We start from the raw sequence: 24,901 nt of genomic DNA on the forward strand, positions 1-24,901 counted from the left end.
TGCTGAAAATGTATCTCAATTTCGATAACTAATTGTCGAGTATAATTGAAATTTTTAACGGACTAAAGGAGAAAATACGGAGTTGCGAATAGCCGCCCCTTTTGGGGCGGGGAGAGGATTATACTCCACATGAGAGAGTACCGAATAACAATAATACCCCTTTATAACACACCACCCATTCCCAACATCCACATGAGGGGCATTTTCGGTACAAAGTGGCCAAAATACAAGGCATGACTTTTTTGTTTGAAAATGTTAGAATTGAACAAGGCATGACTTGTCAACTCTATTCTATCAACACTGTCCGCAGTTGACTGTTCTATCCACTTCCTAAAACCCACTGATGGCAACAGTCAATTCCGACGCCAACAACGACGGCGGTGGCGGCCGGCTAAAGGTGTACACGCGCCGCTCTCTTCGACGGCAGCGGCACATTCCCGAAGATATCGTCATCTGAATCCTCTCGCGTCTTCCGGTCGAATCCCTACTCTGATTCAGGTGCGTTTCCAAGGCATGGCTGTCTTTGATCTCCGATCCTAAATTCACCCTCGATTCCTCCCAAAGGCGCAACAAAATCGCCATTAGAACTGCTCATGGCTTGTGCGATGATCATTCTGGTATAGTTTACTCAGTCGACGACGACGTAGTGTATAGGACTTCGCGTATTAAACGAATGGGTAACAACAAGAACTTAGAGTGGTTTCGAATATTAGGTTCGTGTAATGGTTTGTTGCTCGTGAGCCATTACACGGATTTGTATATGTGGACAAGGCAATGCACCAAAGTGCTCTCCCTTCCTAGTGATCATTGGGGGGAGGGGGTGTATAATGTTGTGGTTGAACTTTCTGCTAGCTGTGGACTTTGTTATGACTCCTCTCATGATGATTACAAGGCAGTAATGGTTTGCAACGACAAACCTAGTTATAGTGTAGCTAGTTTTAGGAGAAAAAATTGGGTCACCACCACTTGCCGCTTTGCAGACGAGATGAATTCTGGGCCAGTAGTGAATGGTAAGTTGCACTGGGTGGTCATTCAACACGGCAATAAAGGCTTTTCAACAGACCGAATTGTTTATTTTGATCCAATTACTGATGAATTTCTGGAATTATCGGCACCACCAGGACGTTATAGTTTTCGGGGATTTAATAGAGTTATATTGGGATTGGGGGTTTTAGAGGGATGTCTATGTATGGCACGCATTGGTTGTGAAAGTGGTGATGAAGTTGAACCTGGTGTTATTGAGTTTTTTGTCATGAGGTGTGGGCACGCTACCCGAAAATGCTCGATTTAATAAAAATCGGGTGCGGCCCTTTTTCGGAAAGGCACGGCGAAACGCCTCGATTCAGAGTCGCCACTCGGGTTTTAGCGGTGAAAACACCCAAGGAACCGAACTCGAAAACGTTTGCCACGTTTGTTCGATTTCGAAAAGGCTTGTAGATTGGTCCGTCGTCACCTTCGATATCTGAGGTTCGGGAGCCAGGTTACGAGAGGGGAAGGGTTTTATGGCACCCCCTCTCGCCCAACCCGGAGATCAGTCTCTACTCGGGCATTTTGTAAAAACGTTTGCATTTTTCTCTCATTTTTATCATTTTTTAGCCAGTTAGGGCGGGGGAGCAGTTAATGGGGATTAAAACCGTGACAAGTTGCAGTCATGTGACAAAAAGTTTATGGATGATTTGATTGCAATGCTAAACATAGATTGAGAACAAGCACTGAGCAAACTGGACAAATTGAAGTACGCTGCCCCGCAGGGGCATGAGCAAGTTCTACCAGCATGCACTGGTCGAGCCACTGCATGTTGGTTGGACCTGTGCACGCCACAGTAAAACTGGCGTACTCCACTTATCTGGTTTCACAGTCTTTGTTTCCAACCCTCTGGGCTCTGAAAAAGGACCAGCGCACACCCAGGACAAACCATGCAGTTAAATAAGCAGGATATATATATTTACAGGCAGATGAGATGGCTTGAAGCCATAAAAATAGACAGAAAACCCCTTAAACAAAGTGGGGACATGAAGCAGGCCAAGATCACACTAAGATGCAAGGGCCAGCCACTGGGTCGTGGGACAACTGCCGTACGCCAGTCATACGATGCCGTATGTAGGTGTGACCATTATCCAGTGCATGGCTTTGCATCATCTGGGCACTGGAACATGACCAGAAGGATCCCAGAGGCCATTTTAAACAGGTAAAAAGTAAGCAATAACTACTACATCTAAATAGCTCTAAATATACAGAAAGAGGTAAACTGGTTATTTAGCATGTAAGGGTGATTGACAAAATGATAAAATGACAGAAATGATGATCTATGATCCCCACGCCAGTAGTGCTCATACTACCATGACTGGCGTACGGCATAGGAGTACTGGCGTGCGCCATGTTCCATCTTATACGATTGTTGTATTTTACCGGTTTAAGGCCAGGACTAGTATTGTTTACCAGCTTGGGCCTTACTGGTTCCCCTCAGGGGGTTGAAAACAGTAAAGAACACAAAGGTGGTATACCTTTTTGTTTGAGGATTGAAGGTGGTATTTGAGCTTAAAGCTTGGAGATGGATGCTAAGATAGAGACTGGGTATCAGTAGGGTGTATGGAAGTGGATTGCTTGCTTTCCTCTTTTAATGGAAGAAAAGGAGATGAAGAGCAAAAAGAAAGGAGAAAGAGAGATTTTTCTTCTTAATGAGGCTAACCCCTTGCAAATGAATGCAAGGGGGGTATTTATAGAGGGGGAGTGACTGAGATCAGTCTAGTTTAAGGCTTGTTTGGCTGGCTTGGGTCAAGAAGGGAGCTTTCCCATGCATTAAATGCATGGAACTAGTTGATGGGGGGTGTAGGAGAGAGGGGGAGCGGGCCTGGCCGATATAATCATCAGGGGCTACTGTGGCCGACGTCAGGGTGGCACAAAAGTCTCGTCCATGTGGCTAAATAAAGTTGATTTGACTGGGTTTGACTGGCGTGCGCTACACATTGACTGGCGTGCACCACTTTTAACTGGGTCAACGGTCGATGACTGACACGTGGCAGATAACTGGCGTACGCCTCCAAGGCACTGGCGTAGGCCAGTTCGGTTTTTCTGGGGCTGTTTGGCCCTGGTTTGAAGGGTTTGAAATGGATTCGAAAGGGGTTTGGGACGCTCAAAGCTCAAACACACCCTCGTCCTTAGACTGTTTTCGACCATAATCATCATTGGGGGAATAAAAGATCGACAAATAACGTTATCTAGACGGTCCAGAATGGGGTGTCTACATGAGGAAATACGGTGTGAGAGAGTCATGGAGTAGCATTTTCGTCACGTCTATTTTTATGGGATTGGCGAGTCTGCACGAATTTGGAAACTTGGTACCACTGTGCTATACAAAGAATGGTGAAGTTCTTATTGTAGTGAATAAGAACAAATTATTTGTATGCAATCCCGACAAGTCTTCACAAAGGGAGATTCCTATTCCAAGTGATCGTTACCTTATTGACGTTGCTCCATACACGGAGAGTTTGGCTTCACCTGCTGCCTATGGTCACGAGGAAGAGGAAGAGGAAGATGAAGAGGGAGAGGGAGAGGGAGAGGAAGAGGAAGATGCTGAAAATTTTGTCTATTTTGATTGGTTCTGTTGGAGTTGCTATTATAGCAGGGACTCTTTAATCTCGCCATGGAGGAAGGTTCCGGTTATTATTCCGGTGATGTGGAAAGGATACGGGAAAACAGAAGGAGACCTGGAAAAGTTCAAAAGAAGAATTGATAAAGCCCGACCTAAATTCTTAGCAGAAAAAGAGAAAACAAAAGTAAAAAGGCTGGCAGAGGATTAGAATTGAATTACCTGGAGAAAACATCATTGGGACTTTATTCATTATCTTGGGTGAGGAAGACTTTAGTCATGGGTACAAAAATGGAGTTTGAATGCAACTTTATGTGTGACAATCCTAGACTCTTATGTTCACATTATGTGTGTGTGTACGTGTCATTGTGTACATGCATACTGTAAACATATATACATCTCTATGAAGAGAATGAGAGGTTTCCAATTTTATATCTCTACAGAAATACTTAGACTTCTATTTATTAGTCGGCATGAAATTGTTGAAGCTCATTCCATCTTCAAAAGAATTATTTTTCTAATGAGTTCAGTTGCTAACTTCCTAATGACAATGAACAACATATGAGTAGATGACTTGATAGATGATCATTTGATGTATTAATGTCATCCAATAGCGCATAAATGTATCTACCATGAAGTATTGTCATTTTACGTCTTGATAAGGTTTTTAAAGAAAAAGGTAAGAGAAACATTTAATATGAGCATCTTTGTGGTTTTGCATAGTAGCGTCCTGGATTTTTTTTTTTTTCTAATGTTGCAGTTCATTTGTGCTTTATGCTAAGAAGCTGGTTTGGCTAACTTAGATCAATTTTTATCCCCAATAGATTTTTATTGCCAAAAAGCTATTTTAAGGTGGTATAAATTTAGTTCCACCACATAATTGTATTCTGTGTTTGCATATAAGCTTTTTTGTTCAGTATCGGTGGTTGTTGCTCACATTTACAGCAACACATGGATGCATTGGAACTGTGAAATTGTAAAGGAACGTGGAATTGGAATCCAAATCTTAGGGTTATTTTTTCATTACATAAACTGATTACAACATGAGTAGTTATACAGCACACTAGACTAATTACACTATAGTCCTAGAGAATGAACTAGTTACATAATAGAACAACTAATGAACTAATTACAAATAAACCCATAATAATCTAACAGGAACGTTACCGCTACAACCCAACCTTGCAACGGAATCCTCAGTTCGAAGAATACTTCATCAAAGCAAACGTAGCTGACCATTTTGGTCGCATTTCCAAAGCCCTAATGTATGCCATATCTACCCTTTTTCGACCTTGTAATACTGGTGACATTCTCTGTATGCTTTTGTTGTATATACTATTCATTTATTGGCTGGGAAGAAAATTCCATAAGACTATGAGAGTCAAACATCAAGTTAGGTTCATGGTTTTGTATGGCAAATTCAGAAAAGGTAAACTGTAAATCATGCTACAAATAGCAGCGGCAACTACTCCCTACAAGTTTTTATTGGCCATGCTTTTGATAACATATTTTAGTAAGATGAAGCAATGCACGAGCTGTGGAAGAAGTCCGAGGAATCGGCTTTCATTTTGTTTGTCCGCTGGCTGCTGAGTCGTCGAATGTTGTTCGTAAATGAGGTTTTACATCTCGCAGCTGGATATGGTCCACCCTTTGTGTTTCATCATTATGAAACTTGAGCTGTAACTTTTTGTGCCTTGTACCCTATTCAGCAGTCAGCAGTATGTGAACCAGTGAGCTATTCTTTCATGCTGTCTATCCTTATTCCTTATTTTTACTTTCCGTTTTCTCTTTTATTCCTGCATGCCTGCCTTTTTGATTCCTGGAATATGGTGCATCTTTGTCGCCAAAAGGATTTATCGATGGCAAGGCTCCTTTAGTTTTTCAACTCATTACTTTTGTGATATAAAGTGATTTAATCTCGTTTCAAACTACTATGTAGCAAAGATTAGAGGTTTCATGCGAAGTGATATGATGGTATTGTCATGTTTTCACTGGTATGGATGGATGAGATGTGAGATAAAGTTAGTATTTAATCTCGTTTCAAACTACTATTTAGAAAAGATTAGAGGTTTTATGCAAAGTGATATTGTAATGTTGTAATTTTCTTGCTTGTACGCATGAAAAAGGCTTCAATTTCACATTTTACCACAGGATTTTATGTAGTGTTTCTCTTGTTTTGTCTTCTATGTATTTCTTGTGTTGTTGAACGTGCAAATTAAAACTTTTGTTCGGAGGCAATGCAGAAATTTGATATAGCTGTCTAATGCCTTAGGGGTCCTTTTGTTGGGATTGGTTTTCTATATCCCCTTGCGACCTTGACAAACAGTTATGATTTGGTATTCGCACTGTTTATTTTTTGTTTTTCATGCGCAAGTATATGTTCCTGGGGTACTGGCTTATAGTGCTCAGTTCATGAAATAGGACGTAGTCACCATGGAGCAGTCTGGCCAGGATGGTGGATAGGTTATTGGTATGACACGTGGGACTGTTTTACATGGATCACACACGGGCAAGACATCCTCCGTTATTTGCTCAGGAAACTGAATAACCTTCAGCATAAAGGTTTTAGTTGTCACATAAATTGATTTGGGTCTCTAGGCCTACCCTCTTTGATGCCATTTGGCTTTGATTTGGGGGCATGATTTTACAACAAAACGTCCTTGTAGCTCCTCAGTTCTTGGGGGTTTAGGGGTGCCACTGTTTTAGTGGTATTCTGAGAGCAGCTACTTTGTGTATATATTGCCAAAGGTTAGGTCTATCTCCAATCATCCCCGCCCATACCCCCAATGATCGAGGACTAGATGGGTTGTGTTATTATTATTTTTTTTTGTTGTTGTTCGTTCAACCTTGATTCTTGTGAACTGAGTTTTTAACCATGAAATCATAAAAACCTGTGGCATAACATGTGATGAAATGACAGACATTAGCATTTGATTTCAATGCAGTGTGCTGTCTGTTCATAAAAATGGAGGTCGTAATATGTCTACACTGAGCTTAAAATCCTGGTCTTCTTCCTTTTTTCATTTTTATTTTAAATTCTTTTGTTTCTGTGTAAATTACATTGAACTTCCCTAAAGTTTGGAAGAAATACTGCACGTCACTAAGTCTCCTAACTTTGGTACAGTTTAGAGGTAGCAAATTGAACCCAAACCTATTAACAAATTCAAACTCATCAATTAAAAAAGGAAGGAGATAATGCCACGACAGAATACTTTAATGCCACAACAATCTGTGGTGTCTTGACTTTTATACCCTCGCAAGAACAACGGTTTTGACTCTCACTCTGCTCTGAATGTTGCCCTTTCTTCTCAATTCTCACGGCTCTTTCACTCTCTAATTCGATCTGAGGAAGCTTCAACTAACAACACGAGACCTTCAGCACAAGAAGGCGATTGAGTTCCGAACTTCCGATTTGCGATTTTGGAGATGGATAACCGGAGTGACGTGACGAGGGGCAAGAGTACAGGACATGGAGGGGAAGGAGGTGATAGAAAAGATGGAGAAAAGTTGTACGGAGTTGCAGTGGTGGCATCTCTGGTCAAATTTTGGGTGTTGCTGCTATGTTTCTTGTAATACCCAAAAAACGGTGATTTGTTTGTTATAAACCCAGACTATATGGTACAATACACAAAACTACAGAGAGATCCGAGGGTGGAGCTTTCTTGCTTTTGTGAAGGTTGTTCAATCCATTTAGGTTTCGTCTCCTAGAAAGGTTGCTCGGAATTTGCGATTCGGACGACACGGCGGTGTATCGTGGGCGGAGTCGGCTGAGACCTTGGAGAGAGAAAGAGCCTATATAATTGATTTCAGGGCAAAAATGGAAAATAAAAGCTGTGTTCGTGGCACTAACGAATCTGGTCGTGGCATTATCATTTGCCTTAAAAAATAGACCCAACTCAACCCATTTATAAGATGGGTTAGAATAAGTCTCAATCCATCTAACACATCTATTAATAGATCTCAATTGGGCCAACTTAAATGACCCAACAAGGTATGCATATAACCCACTAAAAAAATAGTGCAACACCTCTCCGCATTAAAAAAAATTTCTGAACCAAATTCTCTCTCTCCTGAGTTGCTCTCTCTCTCATAAGTTGCAGAAAGCTTCTCTCTCTCTCTCTCTCTCCTCGTTCGTGGTTCAAGGAAAACAGAGTAATGTGATTGGGGATTGTGACGATTTGTATTTACGTTTGTGATTAGTTGTAACAGTAATCCGATAAAAAGGAGGAAACAATTGTGAGAGAGGGAAAAGGGGAGTTAAGGACGACGTACGAGCGGATCAAGAAAAAAAAAAGGACGACGTACGAGAAATTTTTTAGTGCCGGGTGGGCATGGGCCACGTGGTGCCATGCACCATCTCAACCGTTCATTGAAGTTTTGGATCGTCTAGATCTGTTCGGCTAATTTTAAAGTATGAAATGACTAAAATACCCTTCGGCAGCCAAAACAGATCTCAGCCGTCCAAGACTTCGTTGGACGGCCGAGATTGGTGCACAGCACCACGTGGCCCGTGCCCACCCAGCACTGAAAAATTTCTCACGACATACAAATGCAGATTTTGTGACAGAAAGCTCGGATCAAAGAGTGATAGAGAGAGACGTTGGAGAGAGAGATATATAGATAGGGGTAATATGGTCATTTAAATGAATATGGATGGGGTAATAAGGTCATTCCAGTGTATATGGGTATTTTAGTATATTGTATGTAATTGGGTTAATAGGCGGGTCGAGTTTGATTTTAAATAAATGGATTGGGTTGGGTTGGGTATAGGTAATTAAACTCATAATTAATGGGTCTAAATGGGTCAATGACCTATTAAAAACCCAACCCACTTACAATTTGTCCATTTTGACCCAAACCCGCGCATTTGACACCCCCAGTACAATTTCATCCCTTGAGATTTTCATTCAGCACAGTATCACTTGAAATCAACCTCTAGTCAAATAATATGAAATGAGGAGCTTCACCTGCTGAAATTAGATGGAAAAAGTTATAGCCCTTAGGCTTCGTCCCAGAACACCTTCTTAAAAAATAAATACTTATTTCACATTTTCAAACTCAAAAATAATATAAATGAAAAATTATTTTTCAATTTTTTTTTCACCGTATAAAAGATCTCAACGAGATCTATCAAACAAGATCAATATTGATAGAAAAATTATTTATATAAATACATAATTTTTAAACTTAAAATTATTTTTTAAAAAAATAAATACTTATTTCCGTTCCGGAACAGAGCCGGAGAAAGCGGAAGGACAAAATAGCACCACTTTCCCTAGTCCTCTCTCTCACCATTCCAGTACTGGCTCTACGAATCGAAACACTACTGAGTACTGACCATAGACACGACCACCCCTCTGACCCTTCTGCCTTCTTCTCATCTCATCTTATACCTCTCTTTCTCGCTTTCTCGTCCTCTCTAATCTCCCTCTCTCTCGCTGTCTCGTCATAATACCCCTTTTGCTGCAATTGTCGTCGCTAAACACTTAGCAAAGCTTAGGACTTTTTCTTTTGATAAACGTAAGAAACGCTCAGCAAAGTTATTCCCATACTCTGTTGTGTCCGCCACGCAAATATTATTTTGAAATGGTTGTATATCTTTATTTTCTGGAAAGAAAGGGCGTGTATATTGGCCACAGATCCACAATGATGTCAAGAGCAGGGATGTTTCACATTCTAAAAGGAATCACTATGGATGTGAATAACAGAGTATTTAAGCTTCGTTCGTTTCATAATATGGAAAGCATACTTGACATTAATCACGCTTTTGATTTACAGTTTTCTGAATATATTGCAATGGTGATCATCTTTCTATTCATTCTTCTTTCAAGATTTTGTTGCAAGAAAAGTACGAGCCCTAGCTCTCTCTCTCTCTCTCTCTCTCTCTCTCTCTCTCTCTCTCTCTCTCTCTCTCTCTCTCTCTCTCTCGTTTGTGTGTGCCTGTCAACGCTAGCACACAAACATGTGGCATTGTGTCACAGAGCATCATTTTTCTGTAGTGCGCTTTGTGTGTGTGTGTGTGCTGATGTGGATTAGCAAAGTATGAGGATGTTCAAATTCAAGGCGGAAGACATTTCAAACTGGATATGAATCATGTCTCTGTATCTTTGCATTGTATGATTACATGAATTAAACAGTAATAAGGATGTTCATATTCTAGGTGGAAGGCATTTCAAACTAGATACGAGCATTAGAATTTAAGCCAGTGAGTAGAAGAAATAAGAACTTAATCACCGAGGAGGAGTGACGCAAAGAATTGGCGCCTTCTCTCTCCATATTTTTTATTTTAATCTATCTTATTATAGGGGGTTTCGATTGTTGCCTGCTTTCTTTATCTATCAACAACTACTGAAGAATATTCTCTCAGTTGGATGGCTTCATCTTTATCTTCTTTCTTCCTTTTCTTCGTTGCCCCACCCAACTAAGAGAAATATTCGGCAGGATACTGTGACAAAGAAATCAGGAGGCAACAGAAGACCACTACAGATCAAAACATTTTGAGATAAGGGCCATAAGCCGCACTAATGCATGTGACTGCCTGGTTCGCCTATCTGTGTCTGCATGTTTAATGTTTTAGTATTGCTTATTGAATAATTTTTCAAGCTTCATACTTGCTGTTCAAAAAGAACTGATCGTTTATTAATATTCCATGTCCTGAAATTTGTGGATATCAGATGTTCTTGAGGTGGAGGTGGACATATTCCTGCAAAATCTTCCAAGCATTGTCACAGACTCACAGCACATGTCCTTGGTAATTATCTTAGCATGATAGTCATTCTTACTGATATCTCTTCAGCCTCCTCGCATATACTCCTTTTCGTGATGGAAGTGCTGTTGCTAATCATATGTTTTTTTGTTGATGACCTGTTTTTTAGAGCTCAAATACAAACTTCTTTGGCTTGAGTCTTACCCAGCCTTGAATAGGACTGGTCTTCAAGTGAACCGGCCTCTTCTTCATATGGCGCTTACACGGTTCTGTTCTGTTTATGAGTATGGTAGTGATGGTAGTGGGATAATGTAAATCAGTTAGAAACAACTTTATTATTCGAAAAGTATGAGATTTACAACTCCTCGTTGTAGCCCACTTGAGATTTCATTATCTAATTCTAACTTGGTACGAAAAAATTGACAATGGATCATGGCCTTGTGTGAACTATTGGATATCTAATGTGTACTTGCAAACACATGAATCTATGAAAGTCCTCAAGTGCTTCTTGCACTTTTGCTTCCTGACCCAGAATATGTTAAGCCATATTATTCCCAAGACAATGCTAATAGGGTAGTCAAAATTTCCTTGGACTTAGAATCAAATGGAAGGCTATGCATGGACTCACACCTCTTTAGATATGAGCAAGCAATTACATGGTGATCATTCAAATGTTTTCACTGTTTTAAGCGCAGCTTTTTTTTTCTTCATATTTATAATGTTTGTAGAAATGCATAAATCTGTTCTCTTTTATATTTTGGCAATATAGGCTGAATCATTACGATGTATGATACGGATAGTGGAAATATCAAATCACAATCCATTCAATGTTTGATATCTGTGGACCCTTTTTTTATCCGCCTATCTATGGACTTGATCTGTTGCCTTTTGACACTCCGATGCTACCTTCTGTAAAACTAAATTTAGCTTGATATGTGGCTGTTTTGGATAAGGTAGAGATTCAGTGACTTTCTTATTTGCTGATGTTGGGATGTGGTGCATGGTCTTGGATAAATTTGCTCTGTATCTGATGTCGTAATTGGTAATTGTGCATACTGATGTCTCGTAACCTAGTTTATTTTGATGGCCATATGGAGTAAAATGTCTCATGGACTGCCAAACACTATGCTTATTTCTTGGTTCATTTATAGTCTAAAGAAGTTAATGTCAAATTTTGGGCTTCTGAATTTGGGGGAAGGTTTTCCTTTTTTGTGTGACATTTCTGGTGTTTTTTTGTCGTTTCTTCTTCGGAGCCTCAACCTTGTGAGCAAATATTGGATATGTGTGGGGCTCCAGGAGGGAAAGCAACTGCAGTAGCAATCCTTATGAAAGACAAAGGAGAGGTTGTTGCAGTTGAGATAGATCTTTATAAGGTGAAGTGTCTGATAGGTTCCACATCTAGTTTTTTGGCATATGACTTCTGCATTATCGAATTTCAAAGCACATTAGACCGACTAGATCGAGATTGGGCTGGAATCCAGCCCATGTTGGCAGGATATTGCTATTCCAAATCGACGAAGTTCACTTAGTCTGGCCAAATGATGGATTACTCGTGCTTATTTTTATTCAATGTTTTTTTTCTTTGTGGATGGGGTGGGGACCGATAAATGGAAACTCATTTAATCTCCTTATGGAGGTTGAATGACTGACCGAAGTGGCTCTTAGTCGAATAACCTATTGACAACGGAGGCAATGTAAAACAGCTTACCAAATCATTCACAAGTTTTGTTTGGTGATGGCTTTTGATTGCTAAAGTTCTCATACAGTCATTGTCTTTGTTGTTGACCTATTTTTGAACAAGCAGACTGGAGCACATACTTGAAAGTGCACCACAAGAAGGTTATGGGATGTTAACTTCCTCAACTAGAAAAGGTCCATGGTACTTCCCCGAATCGTTAACAGTGAGATTTGATTATCATGGTGGTATAACACAGCTACTTCGTGGGGACAATGTAAAAATAGAAAACATTTTCATCTTGACTTCTCAATTCTCATACAACCTCATGTACCCTATTATCTATGATCAATTAATTACAACCACCATCAAAAGTTTAGTTTAAAGAAATCTCGTGGGAGTGAGTTCACTCAGTCTTGGAATTGGGTGGACAAACAAATGATGCCTGATGAACAAATGAGGTTACCACTTGAAACCTGGATGTGCAATGTGAATTAGGTTAGTGACACACCATGCCACACAGTTGAAATGCAGTTTGGTTTTTATAGCCATTGTTTCTTACTAGTAAAGGGCAGAACTATCATCCCCTACTCCTCATTCAGGCCATACTCTTTGGATCAAATGGCATCCTCCCCCTGTTGTGTATTGGAAACTTGATGTGGATGGGTCCTCACTTTGTAATCCAGGGAAGGCCGGAATTGGCTGTGTTTTTCGAGATCACCTTGGTTTTTTCTGCTCGGCATTTCAACGGTCTATTAGCCTTAATTAAAATGCTGTGGGCGAGCTTTGGGCAGTAAGGGAAGGACTACGGCTTGCTTAAAAATTTGGTTATAAAAGGTTGTACGTGGATACTTATTCGAAGTTTATCATTAACGTTTTTTGCAGGAAGGCGATCTGCCCGGGATGACTACGAGCGCTACTCCGGGACTATCTTCGGCTTGTACAAGAGTATGAGTTTCTCAAACTTGGGTTTTGTTTTCGGGAGGCCAACAAAGGTAGCTGATGTTTTGGCAAAAAAGGTTGTGGCGAAGCAAAACACTATTGTTGATTATTTTGTGGCTCCTGCGGTCCTGCCTTGTTTACTGCATTTTGTTGCATGATAGTTTGGGGTAGAAGTACCCAGGCTTGTGCATTCTGTAGACAGCTGTACATCTTTAGTTTTTAGTATAAATAAAGTGTGATGTTTGCAAAAAAAGGAAGAAAAAAGGAGAGGCCAGAACTAAAGAGCAGGTCATACAACAGCAAGAAAAATATTGATAACGATAACAATAACTGTACCCATATGATCTCAGTATGTGGTGGTATTGGCGGGGAAGATTGGAAACGGACCAAACCTTTAACAATATATGTATAAAGTGGTTGTTCTTACAAAGTTCTACCATTGAAATAGTGGCCGACTTTACCTCCAAAAAATCGAGGTACTCAATGAACATTATCAGTACAACCATGACCCCATCAAAGCAGCATCAAAGAGAGCATGCCTACAGAGAGTGATGTCAAGAGAGAGACGCTACAATTTTTCTTACGTGCCTGCTTCTGTCTACACTTCTTGGTATCTATAGCCTTTCGACGACAGCTATCCATCCCTTTCCCCTCGGCTTGAAGCTGGGACAGTCAGATTTGCCGAGGTTGCCTGCTTGGCTATTCTCTTTTCTGGGCCGATGACCTATTCCAAATAGATGACAACTTTTCGACTGCAGCACTCTCTCAATTTTTGTTACAAGGTCACCTACTAGTATTGCCACACAGAAGAATTGGGAGTAACATGACACTACTGAGGCGGTTGCAATAGAAGGTAGTACTGGTCTTGCTATTTGGCACTTCTTCTGCAGATTCCAAGAGTAGTAGGGAGGGGCACATTGTGTCAGACGTGAATTATCTGATGGTCTTTGGTAGGACAGAGATGTTTTTTTATAACCGGATGTCCAGACCAGTTTGCGCGCACTTCGACCAATAGGACAGATATGTTTTCAAAACTAAGATCCTTGGACTCTAGATATCACGCCCAAACTCTTGGCAAGCATGGGTGATGAATACAGATTTGAATGACATCTTAGGGGTTGTTTGGCCTAAAAAGCCAAATGGCTTAATTTTTTTTTGTCTTTATTCAAAATTTTCCCGTATTTGTTAGTTTTTTGTTAATTTTTTGTGGATTATTAATTTTTCATGAAGAGGGGAATCTAAAAAGTAAAAAATTACGATCGAAACTTAAATTTTTTGAATAAAGACAAAAATTAGCCAATAAGTCAATTTTTTTTTTGTCTTTATTCAAAAAGATTGGATTTCGACAATAATTTTTTACTTTTTAGATTCCTCTTGTCATGACGAAATAATAATCCACAAAAAGTTGACGAAAAACTAACAAATGCGAAAAAAATTTGAATAAGAAAAAAAGAAGAAGCCATTTATCATATTAGGCCGAACAATCCCTTAAGATGTGTTACCCAAATTATGCAACCTAGAGGGGGGGTGAATAGGATTGCTAGTAATAATTACCAATAAAAATTTATCTCTAACAATATATGCAAACAATAAGTATGCAATCAAAATAGAGAGATAGAGAGATAGAACCCGTTTATAGTGGTTCGGTCCGGATTTGTCCACGGTCCGGCCCTACTCCACTTCTCCTCAAGCAATTACTTGAAGGTTAGACTAATCTTTAAAAGATTACAACTTGTAAGTCTTGCGGGTGCTTACAAGAACCGAATGCCTCTAGCTTTCCCGAGGAGCTAGCACAACCGCAAGAATTTTCTCCGAAAACTTCTCAAAAACAATAACACCCAAATTCCAACCCGAATTTGGTCTTCTAAGCTTTCAAGTGTTTGACTCAAACACTCACTTAGGAAATACAAGTATGTGAAGAAGGTATGAAAATTATCGCTCACGACTTGTACAAATTTTCTCTCAAGAATAATATGAAAGTGGAAGAGCAATGAGAATTTTTGGCTTTGATCTTTTGAGAATTTGCTCTTGCAATAATATGGAATGTTGTAGCTTGTGTATGTATTCTCATTAATGAGTTCTTGATGCCTTATATAGCCATCCATATGCTTCCTAGCCGTTGGAAACTAGCCGTTTGAAACTAGCCGTTTGAAACTAGCCGTTGGAAACTAGCCGTTGGAAACTAGCCGTTTGATAGAGTGGTCATCCGGGTGGTCGTCCGGTTGTCACAGCTTTCTGTTCAGACAGCCGGCTTGTCAGCCGGTTCGTCAACCTGTGGCTCACAATTTCATCTAAATAAACCGTTAAAGCATGTATTGAGCTCAATAAAGTCTTTGTAAATATAAATCATGAATCCAAGAGACTTTATGCTATATTTCAAGGTCACGAAAATATTTAATTCGGGAATCGACTTTTCGATAATTTTGTATTTGCCGAATAAAAATATCATTGAATTAATCATCAAAATAATTAATAGAGATGCATATAAATTTTCACAAATTATAATGCATACATTTTTCAACAATCTCCCCCTTTTTGATGATGACACAAAATGATAGTTTTTATTCAAGTAGGAGTTATGCCAATCTCCCCCTTAATACATGCACCAAAGCAGTTATCTATGATCAACGAGTAATAGCAATAATCATCAGATCATAGCAAGCAATTTTTTAAATTTGCCCAAAATGGCAAGATAGATCAATTAAAACTTGGCTTTTTCTCCCCCTGTGACATCATAAAAAAAACTAAAAAGAGAAAAACAATAGGGCCATGGTTCCAGCACCATGCCGCTCTTGCCCTGTAGCACTCTATCTTCGTTCATTGAGAGCTTGGCGTCCTTGATTTTCGTATTCTCGAATAATGGCTGCTACAACGGCAGCTATAATGCCAATCCAATACCACAGAGTATCCACATTTACATTCCATCCGAACCATGGTGGTATTCTCATGGTAAGTAACGCACACAGCAGAATGAAGATAAAGAGTTGCATCCAAATGGTTTGGATAAACAACCTGAACTCTGCTCGTTCGGCATCTCTTTCGTAAAACTCAAACGGTAACCCTTGCGGTATGTTTGCCATTGCTTGATGAGAGATTTAGGCCGAGAGAGAAGGAAAGATAGATAGATGAAGAGATAGAGAGAGTGTTGTTGAATTTATAGAGTATGAGATTGCCGAATTGTTTGAAATGCTGCGCCGAATTGTTTGAAATGCTGCGCCGAATTGTTTGAAATGCTGCGCCGAATTGTTTGAAATGGTGCGCCGAATTGATTGAATTGCTGCGCCGAAAGAGAGATAATAGGGGATGCGGCACCGAATAGAGATAGGATAGGGGCGGTGCCGAATAGAGATAGGATAGGGGTGGCGCCGAAAAGAATAAGAATAGGGGAAGAAAATTGTGTTCGGGTGTTTATTGTTGTGTCCCCTTAATACATGCTCCCCCTAAAAGAGAGCTTTTTAAAGAATGCGAGGGGTATTACCGAGAATGATTATCCCTGCAAGCTTAGAGACAAGAAATTCATATCGGCGAAGTATATAAGAGACAATTTAAGCACTAAGCCATGAAGTTCATACAAACTAAGTGTAACAGACTTAATAAATCAGAGTTAGCAACGCAAAAGCTTGAATAAGTCTCAACCTCACGGTTGTCCGGTTGGACATCCGCTTGGACATCCGACTGACAAATGCAGGTTAAGTCCAGAAATCGTTTAAGAGGAGTAACATTAAAGACCATAAAACTGATTTTCTTCATACCAAACACAGGAAAATGAAACATATGATAAAATGTTTGGAGGGTGATTTCTTTATCAAGATCATTTGTACTCTCCATCAAGTATGATATTTACGAATTCAATCAACTCAACATTGAATCCAAAAAAAAACTTTTGACATCAAGAACACAACTTTTTCATAAATGATTAGACATGCCGAGTTCTCGTCGAATGAAACAAAATTGTTCTTCACCAAGGGGTTTTGTGAAAATGTCCGCCAATTGCTTGTCGGTACTAATAAAGTTAAGTTCAATATCCCCTTTTTGAACATGATCTCTTATAAAATGATGTCTAATCTCAATATGTTTTGTTCGAGAATGTTGAATTGGATTCTTGGTTAAGCTAATTGCACTAGTATTATCACATTTAATAGGAATATGATCATATTGCAAATTGAAATCCTCCATTTGTTGTTTGATCCACAATATTTGGGCACAACAACTTCCGGCTGCTACATATTCCGCCTCGGCGGTAGATAGAGCTACGGAATTTTGTTTCTTGCTATGCCAAGACACTAGAGAGTGCCCTAGAAATTGGCAAGTCCCACTTGTACTTTTACGATCAACTTTGAAACCTCCAAAATCCGCATCCGAATAACCAATTAAATCAAATGCAACTCCACGTGGATAAAACAATCCTAAGTCATGAGAACCGCCAACATATTTAAAGATACGTTTAATAGCTTTTAAATGCGATTCTTTAGGACATGATTGAAATCTAGCACACATGCAAACACTAAACATTATATCCGGTCTACTTGCAGTGAGATAAAGTAATGAGCCGATCATACCTCGATACATCTTTTCATTGACGGCCTTACCATTCTCATCTTTGTCTAGCTTAGTTGATGTGCTCATTGGTGTGCTCGTTGGCTTTGATCCTTCCATGCCAAACTTCTTAATAAGTTCTTTCGCATACTTGGCTTGGTTGATTAGGATCCCCTCATTAGTTTGCTTGATTTGAAGTCCGAGGAAGAAGTTAAGCTCCCCCATCATACTCATTTCAAATTCACCTTGCATACACTTAGCAAACTCTTTGCACATATTATCATTAGTGGCACCAAAGATAATATCATCAACATATATTTGAATAATGAGCATATCTTTACCTTTGGCTTTAATGAAAAGAGTAGTATCAATTTTTCCACGAGTAAAGCCATTGTCAAGCAGGAATGAACTAAGTCTATCATACCATGCACGTGGTGCTTGCTTCAAACCATATAAAGCTTTTGAGAGTTTAAAAACATGATCGGGGTATACATGATCTTCAAAGCCGAGAGGTTGTTTGACATAAACTTCTTCATTTATGAACCCATTCAAAAATGCACTTTTCACATCCATTTGATAAAGCTTGAAATTTTTGAAAGATGCAAAGGCAATTAATATGCGAATAGCCTCTAATCTAGCTACCGGTGCAAAAGTTTCTTCAAAATCAATACCTTCTTCTTGATTATAACCTTGAGCAACAAGTCTAGCTTTATTCCTAACAATATTTCCAGATTCATCTAGCTTGTTACGAAAAACCCATTTAGTACCTATAATAGTGTGATCAAGAGGCTTAGGTACTAATGCCCAAACTTTATTCCTTTCAAATTGATTTAACTCATCTTGCATGGCCAAAATCCAATTTTCATCATCTTGAGCTTCCGGAAAGTTTTTAGGCTCAATTTGAGAAACAAAAGCTTGATTTTCACAAAAATTTCTATGAGACGAGCGAGTGGTTACCCCTTTCGAAACTTCTCCAAGAATCAAGTCCTTTGGATGGTTTTGCACGAATCTCCAATCCTTGGAAAGATCTTGGTTGTCTCCCATGGCATCTTGAGGTTGATTAATAACTTCATCTTCTTTGATTTGAGAGCTTTCTACTTGAGTATCACCATCAACTTTTTCTTGAATTGTCAAGTCATGAATCTTATGTGTAATCTCTAAGTCATCATTATCAACAACATCCTTAGTAGCACAAGGATTAGATTCATCAAAGGAAACGTGAATAGATTCTTCAACAAGATTAGTGCGCTTATTATAAATTCTATATGCTTTGCTAGTAAGAGAGTAACCAATAAAGATGCCTTCATCCGATTTTGAATCAAATTTACCCAAGTTATCTTTTCCATTGTTTAATACATAACATTTACAACCGAAAGCATGAAAGTAATTAATGTTGGGTATTCTACCATTCCAAAGCTCATAAGGAGTTTTCTTGAGGATAGGCCTAATTAAAACTCGATTCAAAATATAGCATGAGGTATTAACGGCTTCCGCCCAAAAATATTTTGGCAAAGAGTTTTCACAAAGCATAGTGCGGGCCATTTCTTCCAGAGTACGATTTTTTCTCTCTACTACTCCATTTTGTTGAGGAGTACGAGGTACGGAAAAGTTATGACCAATACCATGTTCATCACAAAACTTTTCATATAAAGAATTGTCAAGTTCTTTTCCATGATCCGTACGAATGTTAGAAATAACAAAGCCTTTTTCATTTTGAACTCTTCTACAAAGTTTAGTGAAATTAGGATAAGCCTCATTCTTATGAGCTAGGAACATCACCCATGTATATCTAGAGAAATCATCAACAACAACAAGACAATAATAGTTTCCACAAAGACTTGGAGAGCGAGTTGGTCCAAACAAATCCATATGAAGTAATTGCAAAGGTCTAGTAGTTGAAACAACATTTTTGGACTTAAAAGAAACCTTGGTTTGTTTTCCTTGTTGGCAAGGACCACAAAATCTATCTTTTTCAAATTTGATTTTAGGAAGACCTTTTACCAAATTTTTTCTAGAGAGTTTTGAAATAGCATCCATACTTGCATGTCCTAGGCGCCTATGCCAAAGCCAACTATTTTCACTCAAAGCGGAAAAACATTTTATATCACAATTACTTAAATCATTGAGATTAAAAACATATACATTTTCAAATCTTTGTCCAACGAAGAGTGTCTTGTTGCTTTTGTCATTTTCAATGATACATTTGGATTTTTCAAAGATAACACGATTTCCTCTATCACATAATTGACTTATGCTAAGAAGATTGTGTTTTAAACCATTAACAAGTAAAACATCTTCAATAATAGGAGAATTACCTATATTGCCGATTCCTATGATTTTACCTTTGTTGTTGTCTCCAAATGTGACATGTCCACCATCTTTAGACGAAAGAGAATTGAAAGCCCTCTTGTCACCGGTCATGTGTCTTGAACATCCACTATCAAGGTACCAACTTCCTTCCTTGAGAGAACTTTTGAAGCATACCTACAATAGCACATCAATTCTTGACTTTTGGTACCCAAATCATCTTGGGTCCTTGAAGGTTAGCATTGATACGGTTCTTAGGAACCCAAACCTTTTTTGCATTAGAAGATGAGTATCCTTTCATAGGACATGTAGGAGAAATATGACCAATTTTACCACAATAATGACATGTCAATTTAGAATGGCTAGAAGGAGGAACATCTTTTTCAAAAAGATTTTTGTGTTGAGTGGGATTATAACCAATTCCGGCCTTGTGAAAAGAAACCATTTGTTTTTCAAGAAGAATGTCTAAACTTTCTTTTCCATTAGTGAGTTTTGAAAGAGAATTAGTTAAATCATCAATTTGTTTTTCTAAAGATTCGTTTTTGGAAGTATCCTTCAAATACTCTTTTTCTTTTTCCAAAGAGGTTCTTAAACTTTCATTTTCTTCCTCCAAAATATCTTTCTCTTCAATTAAATCATCTATTTCTAGTGAAAGATCTTTAGCAACCTTTTTAAGAAATTTGTTTTTAGAAACAACCTTTTCAAATTCTACTTTCAACTCTTTATAGGCAATAAATAATTCATCAAAGGAATAGGATGAGTCGAGATCTACCTCGTTTTCTTCGATGGCCATGAAACACAAGTTAGCGACCTCTTGTTGCTCATCGTCCTCATCGGAGCTACTATCGTCACTATTGTCCCATGCGGCCATCATAGCTCTCTTTTTGTCCTTCTTTGAATATTTTTTTGCATATGGACATTCACTTTTGATGTGGCCGGGCTTCTTGCACTCGTAGCAAATGATTGGATCCTTTTTACTATTTTCTTCTTTGCCTCCATCTTTTCTTGAAAATCCTCTGCCTTTGTGAGATGCTCTATTTTTGAGGAGTTTCTTGAACGTTTTTGTGATGAGCGCCATTTCATCATCCTCACTTTCGTTGCTTGAATCCTCCTTGCTTTTTGATTTGCTTGTTGTACTTTTGAAGGCAAGATCCTTAACTTTCTTCTCTTTTTCACCCTTGAGGTTGTGATGCATTTCCTCCGTCATGAGAGATCCCATGAGCTTGTCCATCGTGTATGTTGAGAAATCTTTGGATTGTAGGATGATGGAGGTGGTAGTGTCCCAATTGGTTGGCATGGAACGGAGCACCTTCCTTGTCATTTCGGATTGACTGTAAATCTTTCCAAGAGCTTTTAAACCGTTAGTAATACTAGCAAATCTAGCAAACATTTGAGATATAGATTCATCCGGTTTCATTTTGAAGAGCTCATAGCTATGCACAAGAATATCAATTTTGGACTCCTTAACTTGACTATCTCCTTCATGTGACATTTCTAACTTATCCCATATTTCTTTAGCCGATTCACATGCGGAAACACAATCATATTCATTGGGAGTAATAGCACAAAAAAGAAGGTTCATAGCTCTATAGTTCTTTTCTATTGAAGCCTTTTCCAAATGACTCCACTCATAATCTGGTTTAGGCATAGTCTCTTCTCCAACTTTCTTAGTAGGAATAATGGGACCATTTTTGATAATTTTCCATAGATCATAATCCGTGGATTGAATAAAGATCATCATTCTATTTTTCCAATGAGAGTAATTTTCTCCGGTGAACAAGGGAGGTCTATTGGACGATTGACCTTCGATACAAGAAACATTACTAGTGGTTGCCATGGATCTTAACTCTTAGATGGTTAAATCTACAAACAAGAGCCGAGGCTCTGATACCAATTGTTACCCAAATTATGCAACCTAGAGGGGGGGTGAATAGGATTGCTAGTAATAATTACCAATAAAAATTTATCTCTAACAATATATGCAAACAATAAGTATGCAATCAAAATAGAGAGATAGAGAGATAGAACCCGTTTATAGTGGTTCGGTCCGGATTTGTCCACGGTCCGGCCCTACTCCACTTCTCCTCAAGCAATTACTTGAAGGTTAGACTAATCTTTAAAAGATTACAACTTGTAAGTCTTGCGGGTGCTTACAAGAACCGAATGCCTCTAGCTTTCCCGAGGAGCTAGCACAACCGCAAGAATTTTCTCCGAAAACTTCTCAAAAACAATAACACCCAAATTCCAACCCGAATTTGGTCTTCTAAGCTTTCAAGTGTTTGACTCAAACACTCACTTAGGAAATACAAGTATGTGAAGAAGGTATGAAAATTATCGCTCACGACTTGTACAAATTTTCTCTCAAGAATAATATGAAAGTGGAAGAGCAATGAGAATTTTTGGCTTTGATCTTTTGAGAATTTGCTCTTGCAATAATATGGAATGTTGTAGCTTGTGTATGTATTCTCATTAATGAGTTCTTGATGCCTTATATAGCCATCCATATGCTTCCTAGCCGTTGGAAACTAGCCGTTGGAACTAGCCGTTGGAAACTAGCCGTTTGAAACTAGCCGTTGGAAACTAGCCGTTTGAAACTAGCCGTTGGAAACTAGCCGTTGGAAACTAGCCGTTTGATAGAGTGGTCATCCGGGTGGTCGTCCGGTTGTCACAGCTTTCTGTTCAGACAGCCGGCTTGTCAGCCGGTTCGTCAACCTGTGGCTCACAATTTCATCTAAATAAACCGTTAAAGCATGTATTGAGCTCAATAAAGTCTTTGTAAATATAAATCATGAATCCAAGAGACTTTATGCTATATTTCAAGGTCACGAAAATATTTAATTCGGGAATCGACTTTTCGATAATTTTGTATTTGCCGAATAAAAATATCATTGAATTAATCATCAAAATAATTAATAGAGATGCATATAAATTTTCACAAATTATAATGCATACATTTTTCAACAAGATGGTTTGGGGCATGTTGAAATTAAGAATCCAGGCAAAGCCATAAATAGACGGAGAACCAATAAAATCACATTAGTTATCCCAGGAATCCATGTAGTAGTAGGCATAATTATTGTTGCTTTTTCTTTCCAGGTAGTGGGCATTATTATTGCATGTCTTTACTTTCCAGGGTTCTAGGCTTTCTCATTGATCAAATTTGAAAGCTTGAAAAACTCTTTTACAGTACTCTTTTATGGAGGTTGGTCTTTTGGTGGAGAAAAATTGGGGTAACACTACTATGTTACATGTTTTCTTCTTCCTCTTCCTATACTGAAGAAGATTTTCCTCCGTTCGAATTTCATAACCCACAAGAAAAAATCACTTGCCGCCATAAAATTCAAATGTAAAGACCATAAATGCACTTGCCGTACATTTCTCTCGGAAAACCAAGCGCTATCAAAAGAAAATCCCTGGGTATAGGCATTTGAGTGGGAAAAGGCCAAGGAGTCAAAAGTTGGCAGTGGAGGAGGAATTTATGGTTCAGAGGCTTCCCTGCATGGATTCCTGTCTTTAACATTATTACGAACACAGAATACGTCGTTCCTACTGAACACTCCTGATGACATCAAAGGAATTAAGGCAATGCTTACAATATCCGATTAAGCTGAATTTTTGTATAATTTTTTAACAAATGAATCTAGGAAAATTGAACGATTTTGATTATTGTTGTGAAACACGAAATGAACAATACCCTCGCAACGGTGAACAAAATTGCACTTTCAAGAGAGGCCAAATATTAGGAATGGAGGGAGTAATTTTTGATGTTCTCGCCCTCAAAATGAGGGGGAAAATAAATTAATGACAAATTTTTTTTTATATTTCTTCGACTTTGACCAAAAATTCATTTTGATCCTTCACTTTTCAATTTCGGCATAAAAATACTTCAACTTTCCAATTTTTTTCAATGTCATCTTTTAGGGATATATACATATATACACAAAAAATATGATGTTTGGATCAAGCACCCTACACATATTGGATGCCGTTGATTCCCGCATTGGCCCCCTCATTTCTTTTTATATAATTTTTGGACGGCTCGGATCAGCCGTCTGGTGGCCGGAGACAGCCCGGCGCGGCCGTCGGTCCCTATAGCAAGACTCAAAGAAAAAGGATTGGATGACATTGAAAACAATTGGAAAGTTGAAGTATTTTTATGCCGAAATTGAAAGGTGAAGGACCAAAATGAATTTTTGGTTAAAGTCGAAGGGATATAAAAGAAATTTTCCCTAAATTAATGCTTATTGATTAAAAAACAAGGACACTGTCACATGAATTTTCATGAGGAGATATGAGGGAAATTTGCTTATATATTAAGGACAAAAAAAAGCCAAGTGATTTATTTAGCCGAACGACCCCTAAATATGTATATTAGAGGGGGTTAGTGGGAGTGTTAGAAGTTAGTATTATCACAAGGGATTGATATTTTATCTATAGGAATCAAACCCACAACCTCTCACTTTCAAAGGGAGCTACATGACCAACTAGGCTACACCCAAATGTCCATCAATGATCCTTTAGGGGAGTGTTTTTCGTACTTAGGGTAAGAGTTTTGTTCTTGTATATTTTATTCCTACAAAAATGAAAATACCTTGTAGAGGAGGCGTGTGGCACATAAGGATGACAATCTCGCCAAGACCGTTGGTATTCGATAACATAAATTTTTGAACAATTGAGTTTGCAAAAAGGTCACAAAATGAACAATTTGGATCATTATTCTGGGCCGGAAATTATCCCCCACAAATTTGACCGGACTGAACTTGGCCCAAACTGGAGTGGATCTTAACCCGGAAAATAAGGGGTTCCGTAGTGCACGGTTTGCTCTATGCACCATCTTCTGCTGTGCATCGTTTCAAAAACACCAAAGCAACGCCCGACTCCCGCGCCTCCGAACCCAGGCAGTGCGTACGTCTCTCACACTAACGCCTCCACACTAACACCTCCACACCCACTTCTACTGACGCCGGCGTTGCGTTTCTGCCGTTTCACACGGTAAGCACTCTCCAAATGTCTGACTATAATGCTGAGTCTTTAGAAATACGTATTGCACATAAGGTGTTTGATGTATTGCTTCCACTTGCTTCGGGCAAATTGTTTTGCATCAAATGTCTCTGAGTTGTAGAAGTATTTATTGCATATACGGTGT

General features: G+C 38.8%; 1 protein-coding gene and 1 pseudogene across 1 annotated transcript; both read left to right on the forward strand.

The window, feature by feature from the left end:
• Positions 1 to 282: 282 nt before the first annotated feature.
• Positions 283 to 4,322, forward strand: LOC131311826 (F-box protein At3g07870-like). The gene is made up of 2 exons (XM_058339412.1): positions 283 to 1,257; positions 3,251 to 4,322. Exons 1-2 carry the CDS (start codon positions 674 to 676, stop codon positions 3,798 to 3,800), a joined length of 1,134 nt encoding a protein of 377 aa, XP_058195395.1. The 5' UTR covers positions 283 to 673; the 3' UTR covers positions 3,801 to 4,322.
• Positions 4,323 to 6,146: 1,824 nt separating this feature from the next.
• On the forward strand, positions 6,147 to 6,246 carry LOC131312195 (small nucleolar RNA snoR100; annotated as a pseudogene).
• The last annotated feature ends 18,655 nt before the right edge of the window (positions 6,247 to 24,901 follow it).

The sequence above is a fragment of the Rhododendron vialii genome, chromosome 12a (assembly GCF_030253575.1).
Source record: "Rhododendron vialii isolate Sample 1 chromosome 12a, ASM3025357v1".
NCBI lineage: Eukaryota > Viridiplantae > Streptophyta > Magnoliopsida > Ericales > Ericaceae > Rhododendron > Rhododendron vialii.

Bases quoted from the DNA above. Each gene is read 5' to 3' on its own strand.
- LOC131311826 (XM_058339412.1), top strand. From the start codon at position 674: ATGGGTAACAACAAGAACTTAGAGTGGTTTCGAATATTAGGTTCGTGT. The intron at 1,258-3,250 runs GTGTGGGCACGC...TGTCTACATGAG, and splicing joins ATTGAGTTTTTTGTCATGAG to GAAATACGGTGTGAGAGAGT.